The sequence below is a fragment of the Pleurodeles waltl genome, chromosome 10, assembly GCF_031143425.1.
Source record: "Pleurodeles waltl isolate 20211129_DDA chromosome 10, aPleWal1.hap1.20221129, whole genome shotgun sequence".
Classification (NCBI taxonomy): domain Eukaryota; kingdom Metazoa; phylum Chordata; class Amphibia; order Caudata; family Salamandridae; genus Pleurodeles; species Pleurodeles waltl.
Genome location: NC_090449.1, coordinates 138,683,440 through 138,701,094, shown reverse-complemented (window position 1 = coordinate 138,701,094; position 17,655 = coordinate 138,683,440). Strand labels below are relative to the sequence as shown.

At 48.3% G+C, this 17,655-nt stretch overlaps 1 protein-coding gene across 3 annotated transcripts in view; it reads left to right on the top strand.

Annotated features, from left to right (window-relative positions):
* LOC138261231 (actin, cytoplasmic 3) overlaps positions 1-1,326 on the top strand; it is a 62,078-nt gene extending 60,752 nt beyond the window's left edge. For all 3 annotated transcript variants that reach the window (XM_069209996.1, XM_069209994.1, XM_069209995.1), the window contains exon 6: positions 771-1,326. In XM_069209996.1, coding sequence (XP_069066097.1) covers positions 771-914 — 144 coding nt within the window. In that variant the 3' untranslated portion in view covers positions 915-1,326. The remainder of the gene's footprint in view (positions 1-770) is intronic.
* The last annotated feature ends 16,329 nt before the right edge of the window (positions 1,327-17,655 follow it).

Below are 17,655 nucleotides of genomic sequence, written 5' to 3'. Positions count from 1 at the left end.
GATTGAGATCAAATGTATAATGGTTTAATGGCCAATAAGCCAGCCGGTAAATAAAATGTATTTATTACTCAGCAAAGTTGCGTGTCTGTATTACATAAATGTCGGAAGTATGCATGCCAGCAGATGTCCTATTTTGGAATAATCTAAAATAAGACCGTTTTAGCAACCAATGCTGACCTTGGCAGCTGGCACCTTGTACACACACAAATCTAGGAGAACTAAAAAGGTGAATCATCGTAAATGGTCCTTTATGGCTAAGATGGCTCTGGTGCGAGTTATTTCATTTATCAACTACAGCATTTTGCACTTTTAGTGAAGAGTGTCTGTCTCTGTCAGAACAGTGCTAGAGTCAAGTAGGTCAACCTACAGGGAATATGAACCGCTTTCCCTTGGTCAGTCCATATCTTGATGCCCTGTGAGAAGCCTCTCCAAATCACTTGTTAAATTCGAACACTGGTTCGGATTGTAAAACACTTTTAAGATGCCAACACTGAGCTGCTTCAATTTAGGAATTCTCTCCCTTCTGAGCATCCATATTTTGAGCCTAGCACACTTGCGTTTTGCCATGAGACGTTTTTTTCATCCAGACAGAATAGGAAGCATTGGAAGGAAGGAATCCACTGCTTTATGTAAATACAGTGGGTTAGTGGGTTTATGTAGCTTGTTGTGGAAGCAAAACCAAGCCATACTTATTGGTCAGTATATGAAACCAAGCCATACTTATTGGTCAGATGTACTTTGAAAATAAGAGTACTTTCTTCTCTCTGCAGATTATTGCCCCACCTGAGCGGAAGTACTCTGTCTGGATTGGTGGCTCCATCCTGGCATCACTGTCCACCTTCCAGCAGATGTGGATCAGCAAACAGGAATATGATGAATCTGGGCCTTCCATCGTGCATCGCAAATGCTTCTAAACTAATTCCGCTGCACCGCAGAAGAGACCGGATTCTTATGGCGACTGGTGATTTTCCAGAGTTAAATGGCGTGAATGCATTTGCAGCGGGTTCCCACTGCCCCATCATTCCAACCTGAAAGCTTTACAATGAACACAACTAACCATTCCATATCGCATCATTCCACATATTTTGCGGTGAAGGTTCTTAAGCTCATGGCAATTAGTTTACTTAACCTTGAATTTAAAATGCCAGCACCTCTCCTTTTAATGTCTCATTTTTCAAAACCATTTGAAAATTGAGTAATTTATAATATCACCTAATTGCTCATATGAAAATAACATTTCCTTAGAAGTGTCAGTTGTGCAGACCGCATTGGAGAGGAACTGGTACTTCTCCTCGTCCACCTTAAATAAAGTACACCAAAATGGAAGTTACTAGTTGTCTCCTTGATTTCTGCTTCTGTGTGTGATGGTCATCTTTGCTACCTTTATTATAATTTGTCAGTAGGTAAGATTTACATGTTTGGGTGAGTGTGTGTTTTCAAACTTAGCAAAAGCTAGATTACAAATATTTAGACCCCAATGACTTGATTAGGATGTAACTGTCTGCTCATGGCAACCAATGATGGTGAAGGTAAATGAAACTTCTATGCGATATAATTAATTTGTCTTTATATTCATGTGACATTTCAGCAGGCCGGGTGCTGGTCTCACTTCGACTTCACCGCTTGTTAAGCATCTTGGTAAAATCTTTAACATGGCCCAGTGTTGACTTTAAGCGGGGGTGGGGGTGTAACTATTTTGTGATGAGCTTTATACTGAGAGATGTAAAGGAGAAAGGAATGTTGTACATTATTATAGAGTTAAACTTGGATGGTGAGCAAACCTGTGATCTATAACATTGGGGTAATGATGTAAGGCCAAGTGGATGAGGTGTCATCAGGTCGCTGCTAATCTTTAGGAAGTCCTCAAAGTTTTAAACGAAGGGGAGAGTATATTAAGCGACTGCGCCTTGTACATGCAAGATTTGCTGCATAATAATGCAAGAGTAAATCCATGCTAGTATCTGAATAGCTGATCTGTGCTTTTTGCAGGGGCGGTGGCTGTAGGGCTACAGAAGTTTGCAAGGCCTGACACAAGAACAGTGAGGCTTTTGGGCAGGGTATTGACTCTTGCTGTTTGACTCGGGTCCAGAAGTTCTGACTGGTATCATGCAGGTCAAATTATGAATGTAGAGGATAATAGCTGCTTGCAATCAATGCTTATAAGATGAGTAAACCTAGAACAGCCATAAAATCAATGAGCAATGTAATTCTGTCAATCAAAACACGTGACAAAGCACCACAGAAATAAGTACAGACATAGGGGCAATCTGACCTCAGTGCAATGCTCTTTTCTAAATAAAATAATCAACAAGACTACAATTAATGATATAAACAAACCAGCAAGGGAATCACTAATTCTGATGGATACACCTACCTGGGGATTCCTCACCTTATGAATTCTCCCAGGTGCCAGCATCTGATGGAAAATCTTCTTCCCAGACCTCCACGAGGACGTCACAATTGCACGGCTCCACGTGACTGACGTCACTGTGCCAATAAGAGGTCCTCGCCAAGATGCTGACGTCAGTTTTTTTTTCTTTTTCGTTTTTTTTTTCGTGCCTTCAACGCGAACGTTTTTTTTCCTAGTGGTTAGTCTTGTTTCTGGTTACAATGTCTCCTCCTAGGAAGTCTGGATTTAAGCCTTGTCGAGAGTGCGGGGGTTCCATGTCGGTTACTGACCCTCATGATGATTGTCTTTGGTGTTTAAGCTCTGAGCATGAATCCAAAGGCTCTGAAGGAGAGAGAAGCCAAACTCTTTTTGGCTAAGGTGAAAAAAGGACATAAAAGCCATCACAGGTCGTCTTCTCGCACTTCGTCGAAGAAGCACAAAAATCGACGTCGTCACGACTCTCTGCATCGGTTGTCTCGGAGCTGTTCAAGGTCCAGGTCTCCATCTAGACGGTGATGTGGGAGGTTAGTCAGACTGTGACTCCACAGCCTCAAAACCCTCAGGCTTCTCCGTTGGTCTTCGAGGTGGTCACACCTCCAGAGAGGCCTCTCTTTTCACTTTTGGCGCAGGATTTGGATGCTCACCTGGCGCAAGTGCCGCATGGAGACCAGCAGTATCCTGCCTTCCCGGCTCTGGGAGCAGATCCGGCGGCATTTTTAAATGCATGTTTTCTATGTTTAATGCTATGGCCCCTGCTGGTGCACCGTCTGGTCCCACGGCTCCTTTGGCATTTACGTTGGGCTCCCTGGCTCCTAACAAGGAGGTGCCGTTTATGCCCTTTTATCCGGCTGATGGTGCCGGTTCGGCGATCATGATGTTGCCTCAAAGAGCTGCGGCTCCAATTACATCACCTTTTTAGACCTGCGGCGCCGATGTCATCACCTGATCAGTCGACGCCGATGATGGACCCTCAGGTGACCACGGCGCCGGATGGCTCCGGATTAGACCGTTCTTCTCCTGGTCCGCACCTTTCCGTCCTGAAGCCGGTGTCATCGATGTCGGCTAATTCTATGTCGACGCCACGTTTATAGGCCAGGCTGAGGTTGCGCAGAAAAGATTTGACTTTTGGAAGAACAGGAGTACCAAAGGCAGTTGCTGGAGGAAGGGGATTGTGGAGCCCTTGGGGGAATATCAAGGGCTTGTCTCAGCCAGTGGGCTTGACACTTCTCTGGAATGGGACCTTTCTTCTCCAAGGGAGTTTACGGAGGAGGCGGCCTCTTTTCATACTGTGATCAGGAAGGTGGCAAATTTTTGGGATCTTCCGTTGCCTTCTGCAGAGATCAAAATGAATAATCTGAGGTCCTGCATCCTTAAGCTTCAGCTGATCCATTGCTTCCATTTAATGATGCTCTTATAGAACCTATTTTAGAGGTATGGAGGAAGCCTTTGTCGTCCCCAGCTGTCAACAGATCTGTGGCAAGGAGGTGTAGGGTGGCTCCTGGAGATCTGGGATTTTTGTCGAAACATCCTACCCCAGAGAGTATAGTTGTTCAAGCCTCTTGTTCCACACGGTCTGCACCAGGCTCCTTCCCTGTGATTCCGTCGGACAGGGAGTCCAAGAGGATGGAGCAGTCGGCGAAGAAGACTTTTTCTTCTTGTAGTATGGCACTCCAAGCAGCAAACTCTACCTGTGAATTAGGTAGATATGTACACGCCCTGATGGATTCCGCTAGGGCTATGGTTCCAGACCTGCCGCGGGAGGTGCAAGGACAATTTGGAGAACTCCTGTCGGATGTTGCGGCGGCAAAGCAGATAATCCAGTCTGGTCTGGTTTCTACACATTAGGTGGCCAGGGCGATGGGTACCTCTATTGCTACCAGGAGGCATGCATGGCTGAGATCCTCTGGCTTTTCCTCGGATGTCTAGTCTGCTCTCTTAAACTTGCCTTTTGATGGGGGAAAAGCTTTTTGGTGCTAAAACGGGCTCTGCCTTAGAGCTCTTTAAGGACAGTAGGGCCAGTCTTTGGGTATGCAGGCTTCCACTACTACCTCTTTCAGGTCCTTTCGGAGGTTCAGGGGGTTTGGGTGTGGAGCTTTTTACTGTGGGAGACCTCGGTCCACAGTCCAACAGCCTGCCAGCCTCCCTTATAGGTCCTTTAGAGGGCGGGGGAGAGTTTGGACAGGAGGGGCCACCAAGCAGCACCCTGTATCATCCTCTTCCTCTGGAGGACAACAAGGGAAGCAGCCCTAGTTTTCTGCCCATTTTCAGTCATATTTCTCCTGTAGGGGGAAGATTACAGTTTTTTTTTTTTTTTAAAGTTTTTTTTTTTCTCCGCGAGTGGGAGTTAATCACATCAGACTCCTGGGTTCTGAATATTGTGAGGAAAGGATATGCTCTTCCTTTTCAGGAGTTTCCCCCTCCCATCCCTCCCCATCATTTGTTCTGTTCAGAAGACCATCTCCAGTTGTGGCACCAGGAGGTTCAAATCCTGTTATCAAAAGGTGCGGTGGAGTTGGTTCCAGAGCAGGAAAGGGGTCAGGGTTGTTATTCAAGAAATTTCCATATTCCCAAGAAGGATGGTCGATTGAGACCAATCCTGCATCTGAGGATTTTGAATTGCTTCCTAAAACAGGAGAAATTCAAGATGCTGACTGGCGTTGAACAAAGAGGATTGGATGGTGTCTGTCGACTTGCAGGATGCTTACTTTCATATCCCTATACTCAAGTCGCACAGAAAGTATCTCTGGTTTGTGGTGGGGTCGCAACACTACCAATTTGTGGTCCTTCCGTTTGGTCTTACTTCAGCACCTCGAGTCTTCACAAAGGTGGTGGTCGCAGCAAGTCTTAGAAGGAAGGTAATATCGGTATTCCCTTACCTGGGCGATTGGTTGATCAAAGCCAGGCCTCTAGAGCTCATGCTGCATCACTTGCAGATGACAACTCCGTTGTTGTTCAGTCTTGGCTTTTCGGTAAATGTGTCCAAGTCTCACCTGGAGCCCTCTCAGCGCCTCCTGTTCATAGGGGCACTACTGGATACATCATTGAATTGGGCCTATCCTCTGCCTCAGCAGATTAAGGACATTCAGGCGTGGATTCCAATGTTTCAAAATGGAGCGTTTGTTCCAGTCCTCAAGGTCCTACGCCTGCTCGGTCTGTTCGCTTCTTGCATTCTGTTGGTAACTCATGCGCGTTGGCACATGAGGGCTCTCCAATGGTGCCTGCGCAAGCTTTGGTTTCAACACAAACGGGATCTGAGTCGCTATCTGTCTCCAGAGACGCTGCAGCGGATCTACGATGGTGGGCTGTGGACGGCAACCTTTCTCAAGGAAGGCAGTTTTCACTGCTGCCTCCGGTGGCCACGATCATGACGGATGCTTCACTCTAGGGTGGGGAGCTCATCTGGGGGACCTGGAGATCAAGGGTCGTTGGTCTCCAGTGGAACAGACTTTTCATATCAATCTGTTAGAATTGCAGGTGATACGTCTGGCTCTCAAGGCCTTCCTCTCATCCCTTCACAGCCAGTCAGGTCCGGTCCCAACAGACAACACTACCGCAATGTGGTATATAAACAAGCAGGGAGGAGTGGGGTCGTACCTTCTCTGAAGAGAGGCTCTGCGGCTCTGGTCCTGGCTTGAGGACCATCGGATTTGCTTAGTAGCGCATCATCTGGCCGGAGTGCTCAGTGTACGTGCGGACACTCAGTCGACATTTCTCGGCCGATCACGAGTGGCGTCTCCATCCGGATCTGGTCCATCACATCTTTCAGATGTGGGGTTCTCCAACGATAGATATTTGCCACTTGGGAGAACGTGCACTGCCTGTCATTCTGCAGCCTCCAGTATCTGGTGTAAGGAGCTTTGGGGGATGCGTTTCAGATCTCTTGGTGCAACCAGTTGCTTTACATGTTGCCACCCCCACCCCCCCCCCCCCCACCCCCACCCCCCCCCCCCCCAATACCCTTGTTTCCACAGGTCCTGAGGAAGATTCACCAGGATCTGGCTCAGGTCATTTTAATTGCTCCACATTGGCCAAGAAGGGTGTGGTACACGGACCTCCAACGCCTGCACCTTCATGCCTGAAGATTGAACGGGGCAATCTGAGTTCTTTCCCTCTCCCACCAGAGGTAGTGGACGTTTTTTTATCAGCCAGGCAACACTCCACTAAGGCTGTTTATGCCGGCAGGTGGGCAAAATTCGTGGCTTGGTGTGGAGAGAAGGAAATTGATACTTGGAGGGCCCATCTGTCCGATGTTCTGTTTGCATTCACTTTAGCACCGAAGGGTTGTGCAGTTGCTACTGTTAAGGGCTGTTTGGTGGCACTGTCAGCCTTTCTTTGTCTTCCGGATCAGCCCTCCTTGTTTAGATCGCCTATTAGGTTCTTAAGGGTTTAACTAATACATTTCCTCCAACTCCTTTTCTTATGCCTCAGTGGGATCTGAATCTTAAAAATTCTTTTAATGGGTTCACCGTTCGAACCCATGCATTTTTGCCCGTTAAGATTTTTAGTTCTGAAGGCTGTTTTCCTGATTGCTATTACATCGGCTAGGCGAGTTGGTGAGCTTCAGGCTCTTAGTGTTCAACCTCCCTTACTTTATTCTTTCCTGATAAAGTGGTGCTGAAAACCTGGGCGGCTTTCCTACCTAAAGTTGTCACTCCTTTTCATATGGGGCAGACCATTACCATTCCATCTTTCTACCCTCCTCCTCACCCCTCGAAGGAGGAAGAGAGGCTCCATCGTTTGGACCCCAGAAGGACTCCCAGTTATATTGAGAGGACAAAAGGCTTTCGCTTGGAAGACCAGTTATTTGTGGGATATATCGGAAAGAGGAAGGGCCGAGCGGTCCATAAGACAGATATCCAGGTGGGTCATTCTTTGTATCGAGACTTGCTACTTGTTGGCAAAGAAGGTTCCCCCCCCACCCCCCCCCCCCCCCCTCAGGGTATTAGATCCCATTCGACCAGGGATAAGTCCGCCACTTTGGCCCTGGTTAGAGGGGTTCGGGTGGTGGATATTTGCAAGGCAGCAACTTTGGTGTCCCTCCACACCTTCGCAAAGCATTATTGCTTGGACTCTGAGGTTAGGAGGGACGGCCATTTTGCTCATTCTGTATTGCAGAATTTCTTGGTGTAGCCAGTCAGGCACCCACCTCAGAGTGCAGTACTGCTTTGGGACTCTATTCATAAGGTGAGGAATCCACTGGTAGTTGTATCCATCAGAAGAAAAAGTTACTTACCTTCGGGAACGCTTTTTCTGGTGGATACATTAGCTACCTGTGGATTCCTCAAAGTCCCACCTGCCTCCCTGTTGCCTGTCTGGTCATACCAAGGCTTTTGTTTTACAAGTGTATATAGATTTTGGTCATTATATGAATGATGGTTATAATTGTATTTTCGTTTGAGCTAATGTGAGGTCCGTTTTCACCTGTTAGCCTCAAAGGCATGTAAAAAATGGGTGAAACTGACATCCGCACGCTGGTGAGGACCTCTTATTGGAACGGTGACGTCAGATGGAGCCATGCAATTGTGACGTCAACGTGGAGAGCTGGGAAGATTGTCCGTCGGATACTGGCGCATGGTAGCATTCATTAGGTGAGGAATCCACAGGTAGCTAATGTATCCACCAGAAAAAGCATTACCGAAGGTAAGTAACTTGTTCTTATTGTACGAAAAACCTTTCTGGTTGTTTCTTTGTAACATGTCAGCCCTATTTGTAAGAGTAGTTTATATGTTATGGTTTTCTGCTTACTCATTGCCTTATAAGCATTAATTGTATGAGGCTAAAATCCTCAATACATGAATCAAAAGTGATGGTGTCTCCCTGGAGATAGCAGTCACTATACCCTGCTATCTCCAAGGAACTCTAACCTGTTTTTTGGTTGGTTTGGTTTGTTGTGGTTTTTTTGTTTTTCAATTCTTTTATTGAGAAGTACACAGAGCAAAATAACATCATATAAGGCAATGACATTGCAAAAAGAACAGCACAGACTTACATACAAAATAAAGTGCGCTAGTTGTAACTGCCATGATCGCCAGATATAAAGAACGGGGATCTGTACAATACAAGAACCCTCTATGGGAGAGTGGGGGGTGGGGGGCATGCTAACTGTTGCTAACAACATTCATACATGGATCTAAGTCTTGTCCCACTTCAGTACCTCCTGAAGTGAGGAGCAGAACGCTAAATAAAAGTATGACTGGTAAAAGCCGGGGAAGTACCTCCGCATGCTTCTATAACGATCACAAGAGCCTGGGTCTGAGGTTTCAGTGCCTAGCAAGAGAGCGTGCACTATACAGCAGGGACCTCTGATTAAAAAAAAAGGGATGTGCCAAGCTGTGGCAGTATTGCGAAGGGAGCGAGGGTGTCTGGCGTGCAATAGTGACCGTGGCGAGTCCTCCGCTCGTGGTGTTGGGGCTTTAAGCAGCCATGTGATGCAAGCTATAGGATGGATAATGTTAGGTGCCGTAGCCTGTTGTGAGGGAAGGAAGAAGAGGGATGTAGGAAAGGGAGGTCAGTGGGGTCGGAAAGGAGAGAAGATGTATAATAGAGGAGGGAAGAGGCAGGGGGTGGATAATGCCAATGTGGGGAGGGAAGGCAGGGGGGCAGGGAATGGAATACAGGGAGTATGAAAATAGGAGGAGGGAGAATATTGTTCATGGAAAGGGGCAATGTAGCTGGGGAGGGGGGGGAATCTGGGAAAAGGGGGGGGGGGGGGGGAGACAAGCCAAGAGAGGGGAAGCAGGGAGGGCTGGTTGCGGCGACCATGGTGGGGGTGGGGCAAGGGGAGATGGAGGATTGGGATGCAGGGAAAGAGGAAGAGGGGGGGGGGTATGGTGAGAGAACCCAATGCTCCAGGGTCTGCTAGCCTTAAGAGGAGCCCGGGTTTGTTGAAACACCTCTGTCTGGTCTTGTAGGGCATAAGTCATGCGCTCAAGGTTAGCCGTTTGGAACATTGAGAAGAGCCACTCATCATGGGAAGGGGGGGACGATGAATATGCCGCTCTCCCTTGTTGTGGGATAGTTTAGCTGTGGCCAATGCCTAATAGGCTGAGTTGCGTGCAAGACATGTCCCTAGCTTCACCACAATCATTCAGTAGAAGCAAGGATACTGGGGGAGTGGGTGGTAAAGGCAGTACCTCCCTTAGTGTGTCCCCAACCACCTCCCAGTCCAGCTATATGATCCTATAGCAAATGCTGTAGGTCACGGTGTGGGCGGGTGCAATGCCAACATTGTGCATGGGGCAGAAGCCCAGCAGATCTGAGCTTTAAGGTTGTCCAGTACCAATTGTGCATGATTTTAAAGAGACTAAATTTCATTCTTGCTTCAAGGGTCCCTTTTTCCCCGAACCTCTGTGTGTAGTCCAATCTTCTATATCATAGTCTACCTGCACATGTGTTTGCCACTTTGCCTTAAGGGATAAAAGAAGAGATCAAGAGAAAAGGTGTTGATTCAGTAGTTTATGCATGCCAAACATCACTATGGGAAGAGCCCTATGTTCGCAAATAATCAAGCACCGGTGAGTCACGCAAAGTCAGTGGGTGAGTACCCATGCGTCCGATAATACAATGAGAAAACTGTTGATATTGCCAAGAATAGTGGGCAGGGAAATTATACTCTGCCCGTAAAGCCGGAAACGTCTTTAGTAGCCCATTCTCAAGGAGTTGGTTGACCGTTAGAATACCCCTAGTTCGCCAACCATCCCAGGTAATAATTTCTCCACCTATCTGTAAGCCAAGGTTGCCCCAAAGTGGCGTGTCTGAGTAGATTCCTAAAAGGTGGTGGGCTCGATGCCATGAGTGTAGCATAGCCTGCACCACTTGGTGGGCAGGGTGTAACTTGGAGGCCTTGGCACCATAAAGTAATTCCAGGCCTTCCAATTCATTCAGGATAGCATGTTCTGACTGCATCCACAGGGGTGGATTTTGTTTGCCTAGGAGCAGGAAGGCCCGCTGCCACAGGTGGAGCGCCAATGCATAATGTTCCACAGAGGGTAAAACCAAACTTCTCGATGCTTGAGTAGCGTGACTTTGGACACCCTTGGCCTCATAGAGCCCCATACAAATCTTCGTATGAAGGCATCCACCCTCCGCAGCATTGATAACGGTACTTGTAGTGGCAACATCCCAAGAACTATGTGTTGTGGAGTAAGATTACCATTCGTACAGCTTGTACGCTCTCCCAGAGGGGAGTCCAAGTTGGGCCCATTTCGCGAAGTCCTGTTGGGTGTGGAGAAGCAGGGGTTCCAGATTGTCATACATGATGTGTTCCAAGCCTTTGTTGAGGAGTATCTCTAGGCTTTTCCAGGAGACAGGAAAGTCTGCCATGATTGCGCTTGTGGTCACCGGAGTCAAGTGGAGGGCCTCACTTTTGTCCCAATTAATTTTGTACCCCGGAAGTTCCTCAGATTCTGTCAGAATCACCCTTGGTGCTGGAAGGGAGTGAGTAAGATCCATGAGCGTAATTAATAGGTTTTTGGCATATAAATAGATCACGGGGTAGCGACTCCGGCTATGACTGGATTTCTGCATATAAGCACTGCAAGAGGTTCAACAGCTAAGAGAAATAGCGGCAATAGTGGGTAGCCCTGCCATGTTCCCCGGGAACGCGTGAGATAGAAAATCCCTGCAATTGACTTCCACCATAGGTGAATCGTACTACCATCAAACTTTCTTAATAAAACTATCTCTGAGGCCGAAATGCTTCAGTCTCAGAGGTACCATCATTATATTCTTTCGAAGGCTTTCACTGCATCAAGGGAGATAGCCACTGCCTCTTACCTGGAATCTCTAGCAGCCCAAAGTGTGTGTGCTAATCTGCGGTGGTGGTTCCTCGGATCTTCCAGATACGAACCCCACTTGGGTATTTATTAATAAGAGATGGAGTGACTTTCTTGAGACTGGCCACTAGGACAACAGAGTATTTTAACATCTCCATTGAGGAGGGGGATGGGGCGGTAGCTGGCATATAAGCAAATTTTCCTGAGTTTCAGGAGAGCAGCTATGCATTAGAAAGAGGGGACAGAGAGCCTGTCCTTTCTGCGACCTTCAAGGCTTTGTACAAGGAGTCCACTGTTTCGGAACCCGTCCATTTATCGAACTTTGCCGGGAACCCGTCCTCCCCGGGGCTTGGGTGAGAAGTTATGTTACAGATGGCTTGCTTGATTTCTTTGCTGATCTCCCCTTCCAGGAACCCTCTACCCTCCTGAGTATGTGGGCCTCTGTAAAGAATGTAGTTAATGGGTCATGATTCACTGCAGTTTCTGGGGGTATAGAGGGTCTGGTAGAAGCATCCGAAGGCTTCAGCTAAGTAATGATGCCTCTTGTTGGCGCAGTTGGGCCGCTAATAGGTGCCCTGCCTTTTTCCCCCCCTATTCATAATGTCTGCCTTTTAGCCGCTGTAGTGCGTACTCTGCCTGGGAGTGTTAGAGGACGTTAAGCTCCATCTTCTGTTTCTCAAGCCGACAGCGTGTGGCTGGAGAAGGGGTCGCAGTGTATGCGTGGGTGCAGGATATTATCTGTTCTAGGTCGTCAAGAGCGGCTCCAGGCATTACCAAGGGCAGCATCTCTCATAAGCTGTCCTCTGATTGTGGCTCTGAGGGGAGGAGACCAAGCCCTTTTTGTTAGTAACAGAAGTAGTAACATGATCGCATAGTAGTTCCTTGCCCTGTGGTGTACAGTAGCGAGATGTGTTCAGACGCCAGGGTTTGTGACCCACATACATAAGGGCAAGAAGCACAGGGGCATGGTGGGATATCACCACCTCCAGGCTCTGGGAGTCTTTAGCCATAGGAACCAGCTTGTAGGAAACAAGAAAATAATCCAGCCAAGACTGCATACCATGGACTGACGACATGAATGTGTACTCCCATTCAAGCGGGTGAGACAGACGCCAGTTGTCCACCAGTCCATGATCTGTCAGTACATCGCCCCGCAGTGCCCGGTCTGCATTATTGCTGACATCTAGTCTGCGTGTGCAGTCTAGGATCGCGTCGTGAGCCAGAATCCAATCTCCACCCAAAAGATACTGTCCGGCCCCGGTCTCCATTGGTAGACAGTTAAATTGCAGAAAAAACTGTTTGGAGCCTGTGGGGGCGTACACGGACCCCAAACAGATTGTTTGCACACGGATTCTAAGTTTGGCAAGAATGTATCGCCTGTCAGGGTCCGACCATGATTTGAGTACTTTGCACTGTAGGGAGTGGCGAATTAGGATTGCAACTCCGCATTTACGTGCAGTGCCCAGACCCCCAGGAGCGGGCGATAGGCTTCTGCTATAGAGCACCTGGCCACATAGTCACTTCTTAATTTCTTGGACTCTGAGGGGGACAAATGCATTTCCTGCAATAAGGCAATATCTGTAGGAGAGGACCTTCTTTCATTTGTTATAGTGTGTGAGGCCATGAACATTCTAGGACATTGCCATCAGTGGGAGAGTTGTTACCATGCCTTGGATTGTCGTGTGGGTGTGGCAGAAGCAGGGTGGTCAGTCATTTCTGAAGGGCGCTCAGAAGCTGCACGAGCTAGCTGTGCTTGGGTGGAATACATGGTGGGGGAAAGGGAAACGGCATAAGGCAAGGATGAAAAGGGGGACCGCGGTGGCACACCGAAGGGTTATGTCAAACAATGATTAGAGTAAAAGTAGGAGGAATGGTTGTAGGCAGGGGATTCATATTGAGCTATAGTAAAAGCAGAAGGCAATAGAAAAATTTGAGATTAGAAGTAAGAGAGAGAATGAACCAGGTTCACTGCAAGGTCTAGGGATGTATCTCGTAGGAGCATGGTGCTGTTAATCCGCAGGTCTAATCCTACAGCCGGTCACATTCAGCTTCTCATTTGTTTCTCGGGAGAAGTCTGTGGCAATTCGAATCTCGTGACTGTCTTGTCAGTATGGGTTGTGTCCTCGCAGCTGTCAATACCTGGCGGGGCCTGTTCATGGTGCAGGAACATGGCAATTATAGGACGGGACCTCTCATCTGCTCATTTGTGAAGGGGCCAATCCAGGGAGCTCATTGGAATTGAAGGGGGGATGAGGGGTGGAACGCAAGGCCTGTAACAGTGGGGATAACGTCACGTAGAAAGGCCCTCATGTCTGCACCCTCCAGTTTTTCTGGCAAGCCAAAGAAGCAGACATTCTCTCTACGGTTCTGATCTTCCAGGTCTGTGAGTTTGTGTCGGAGATATTGTAGTTCAGAGACTTTATCCAGGATACTCACCATTTGGCTTTCAACCACATGAAGACGGTGGTCCAGGTCTGTGACAGTGGCCTGGAAGTTTGCAATCTCCACTCGGATTGATTTGGAGTTGGCTGAGAGGTCTGTGATCTTAGAATCCATGGCCTCTAGACGGCGAACCACTGCAGAAATTTCTTGCAATATGCGTTCCATGGCAGTGTCTGTGTGTGCCTGCCGGTATGTCCGTGGCAGAGTTATCTGGGTGTGCCGTAGAAGATGACATTGGTCATGGCTGCGAGAGAGTTTGAGAAGAGTAGTTGACGTGTGGCTTTTCGAGATGTTTTGCCAGATTTGTCTGGGGACATCTCTTCCGGATGGTGAGAAGGGGGGGGGGGGCCACCTGGAGAGCCGATGGACCCAAGACCTAAGACCAGAGGTCCGGGTCAGTTGAAGTGACTACTGGTATTTTGGCAAAACCAGAGGTGTGCGGGCCGCCACTCTGGATATACAGTGTCTATTGAAACTTGCTTGGAGGATGGAGTGACCCCCCCCACAATTAGTCTCTTCTACTGCTCTCCACTACTCCCTGGCGTGCCTCCTAGCTCTCTGTAGGGTAGGGGTATTTCCTCAGTGCCTAGAGGCCCTGATTAGTGCCGTCTGGGAGCTCCCCCAACCCGAGATGATAGAAAGGTGTAGTCTTGGGACTTCCTGGGGCACTGCGTTGTCTGTGGGCTTCGGATGCTGTGCCACAGGTCCCATCAGCAATGGAAGGGGGGGGCGAAAAGTATTGGGGCACTCCTGAAAACTCCTCGGAGTGTACCCGTAGGTGCCCTGAAGTGCTTCCGATAGTCTGATGAGAAGATAACACCTCGGGGCCCTTCCATGGGTGCACAGGTCCCGACAGCGCTGGGCGTGGAACTGATAACTGCCTAGCTCCGCTTCAAATCGTTAGGGAGCCCGGCGGCATCAAGTAAAGAAGCCTGTATCCTCCGGGCGTCACTACTGAGAATGTCTTGTGTAGGGTCTTTCGAGGTAGAGACTCAATGAATGGGGGTGAGCGCACCTCCATATGGGGCAGGGGCACTACACCTCTGAACTGTCCCTGCCGTGGAAGAGGGGTGCCACCAGAGCGAGGATACTCCCTGCAGGCACTAGCATAGAGAGGATGTCAATAGCGTAAAGCCCTCCTATAGAAGATATGTCACACTTCCTTTTCTTCCTGTCCGTTTTTAGTAACCTTTCACTGTCTTTTTTTTTTTTTTTTTTTTCCTTTTTTCCCTCTTCTCTTCTTCAGGTGTTGGGTTTATGGGCTGGTCTCATTTGTAATGGGGCCCACAGCTCCTGTGGCAGTCTTGGTGGAGGATGCGGGCAATGCTCGTCATTTGTAGGGGTAGGTAGAGGGCAGACGGAGCCCCTCCCACGGGGTGCTCCGTTCACCTTCAGTGTGCCTGAGCTCCTCCAATCAGCTGCTTGGGTGTCCGCTGCCGTCCCTGCAGCAGATCCACTCCGAGTCTACCCCCAGGGCGGTTGTTGTGGCTGTAGTTGTAGGTGGGGCCGGGTCTTCCCCGAAGGGGGCCCGCCACATGGTGTCCTGATATTGGCCGCTTCTAAGGCCTGAAAACGAGCCCGTGGCTGCTACCTGCGATGCAGGCCTCTGGCTCCAACTGCACTGCTGTGCCCCCCCCCTCCCGCTCCCTCCCCTTCTGAATGGAGCCTACTTGACCTCTGGGTCCGCTTCGGTGGTTGAGGATGGGTGGATCGGGGGTTCCCCCAGGATCCAACTGGCTCCGCTATCTCCCTGTTAAAAGCGCCAGGCCGTGGAGCTCTGTTTTTAGGCAGCCACCATCTTAGTGGCTAGACCACGCCCTAATACAGTTCTTCAAGAGGAGCCCTGTGATACGGTTAGTTTCATTCAACTCACCCTGTTTAGAAGGGTTGGGTAACTATCTCTTGATCTTGCATGGAATGCATGTAAATGCATAATTCCAGCTCAGTATAGGTTAGGGTTTACAAGGGTCTCAGAGGTCCTGATGAAATCTGCACATTTTACGAAGCAGATTAAACCTGTCGACCTAGAATAGATGCACTGGATCAGTAAATGCCTCTATGCCACAACGGGAACCAAAAAAAACACCCCACACACTGGTCTTTTTTAGTGAGGACTCTGAACCCTGTAATGTTATGAACCCCAATCCCTTGTGCACCCTGATTTTTACTTTGGGCAGTTCAGCTCCATGATCTCATTGATTTAGTGGCAAGACACTACCCCCCAAATCCAAAAAATATTGATGTAGCAGAGTAAAAGTTAGAATAGATAGTGGGACTATTTCATAACTGAACTGTAGATCAAAATAGAGTTTAAAAGGTTTATTACAGCATTGCTAGTTACAACCATACAGAGAAATGCATGATTTGCAATGAAGGCTTGCATACAGAATCACAAATCATTTAAAAAAAAAAAAAAAAAAAAACTATTTATGCAATTAAAACTCCCTAGATTGTGTGTCAAACACAAACAGTACCTACTGTATTCCAAGGGTGGAAATAGTTTCAAAATAGGCAGACATTCACATGAGAAAAATGAGAAGTTGCACCGAATATTCAAAACCAGAAGTGTTTTTTTTTTTTTTGTTTTTTGTGTTTTATATATTTATATATATATATATGTTCGATGGCATGTGTAGCTGCAGATACACATGCTGTGCACAGTCCGCCGTCTGGTGTTGGGCTCGGAGTGTTACAAGTTGTTTTTCTTCGAAGAAGTCTTTTCGAGTCACGAGACCGAGGGACTCCTCCCCTTTCGGTTCCATTGCGCATGGGCGTCGACTCCATCTTAGATTGTTTTTTTTCCGCCATCAGGTTCGGACGTGTTCCTTTTCGCTCCTTGTTTCGGGTCGGAAAGTTAGTTAGAATCTCGGAAAAAATTGTCGGTATTGTTTCGTTCGGTATCTGGTTAGTTAGAACAAATCGACACCGAATCTTGAAGAGCTCCGGTGGCCCTTCGGGTTAATTTCGATCCCCCGTCGGGGCCTGGTCGGCCCGACCGCGTGCAACTTCAAGACTGATGGAACGGACCCCGTTCCGCTTCTGTCCTAAATGCCATCACATCTGCATCGGTCTGTAACTTGTGCCTGTCCCCGGAGCACAAAGAGGATACGTGTGAAGCCTGTCGAGCGTTTCGGTCGAGGAAGACGCTCAGAGACTGAAGAGCCAGAAGATTGCAAATGGCGTCCACGCCGACAGGACAACGTCGGTTCGAGGACGAAGAGGAAGCGTTCTCCATCCACGAGTCGGATTCGGGGGGAATCCGATGCCGAAGACATAACAACCGTGAGTAAGACGTCAAAAATTAGGACTCACAAAGTCCACAAAAGCCCAGGGTACGCCACTGCCAACAGGCCATCGCTTAACCCAAAAACTAGGTGACCGAGCCAAGGCACCGAAAAAGGGCATGCTGGTGTCGAAGTCATCTGACTCCGGTCGTGATACCGCCACACAGCAACCTCGGAGCCGAGACACCGGCTCCGAGACAATTCGGCGCAGAGACAGCGGCACCGAAGATGTTCGGCGCCGAAATCAAAGAAATCTTCTTCGGAGCCTAAAAAGCCTACCGAAAAGGTTTCGGTACCGAAAAAAGCCTCTGAACCGAAAATTAGTTCCTATACAGAGGAACAAGGACTAAACACCCAATTGCATAGATTTGGTGAAGAGCTTCAAACTGTAGAAACTGACTACACTCAAAGGAGGCTTCACATCCAGGAAGACACAGGGAAGATAACCACTCTTCCCCCAATCAAGATGAAAAGGAAACTTGTTTTCCAACAAGGGGACAAGCAACCACAAGCAAAGGTGGTAAAGAAAGTAACACCACCACCTTCTCCACCACAATCAACACATGCATCACCGGCGCAAACTCCACCACTAACGCACTCACCAGCTCATACCACAATGAGCCAGGATGATCCCGATGCATGGGACCTCTACGACACCCCAGTGTCTGACAATAGTCCAGACTCATATCCAACTAAACCGTCACCACCTGAGGACAGTACATCATATGCACAGGTGGTCGCAAGGGCAGCCGAATTCCACAATGTC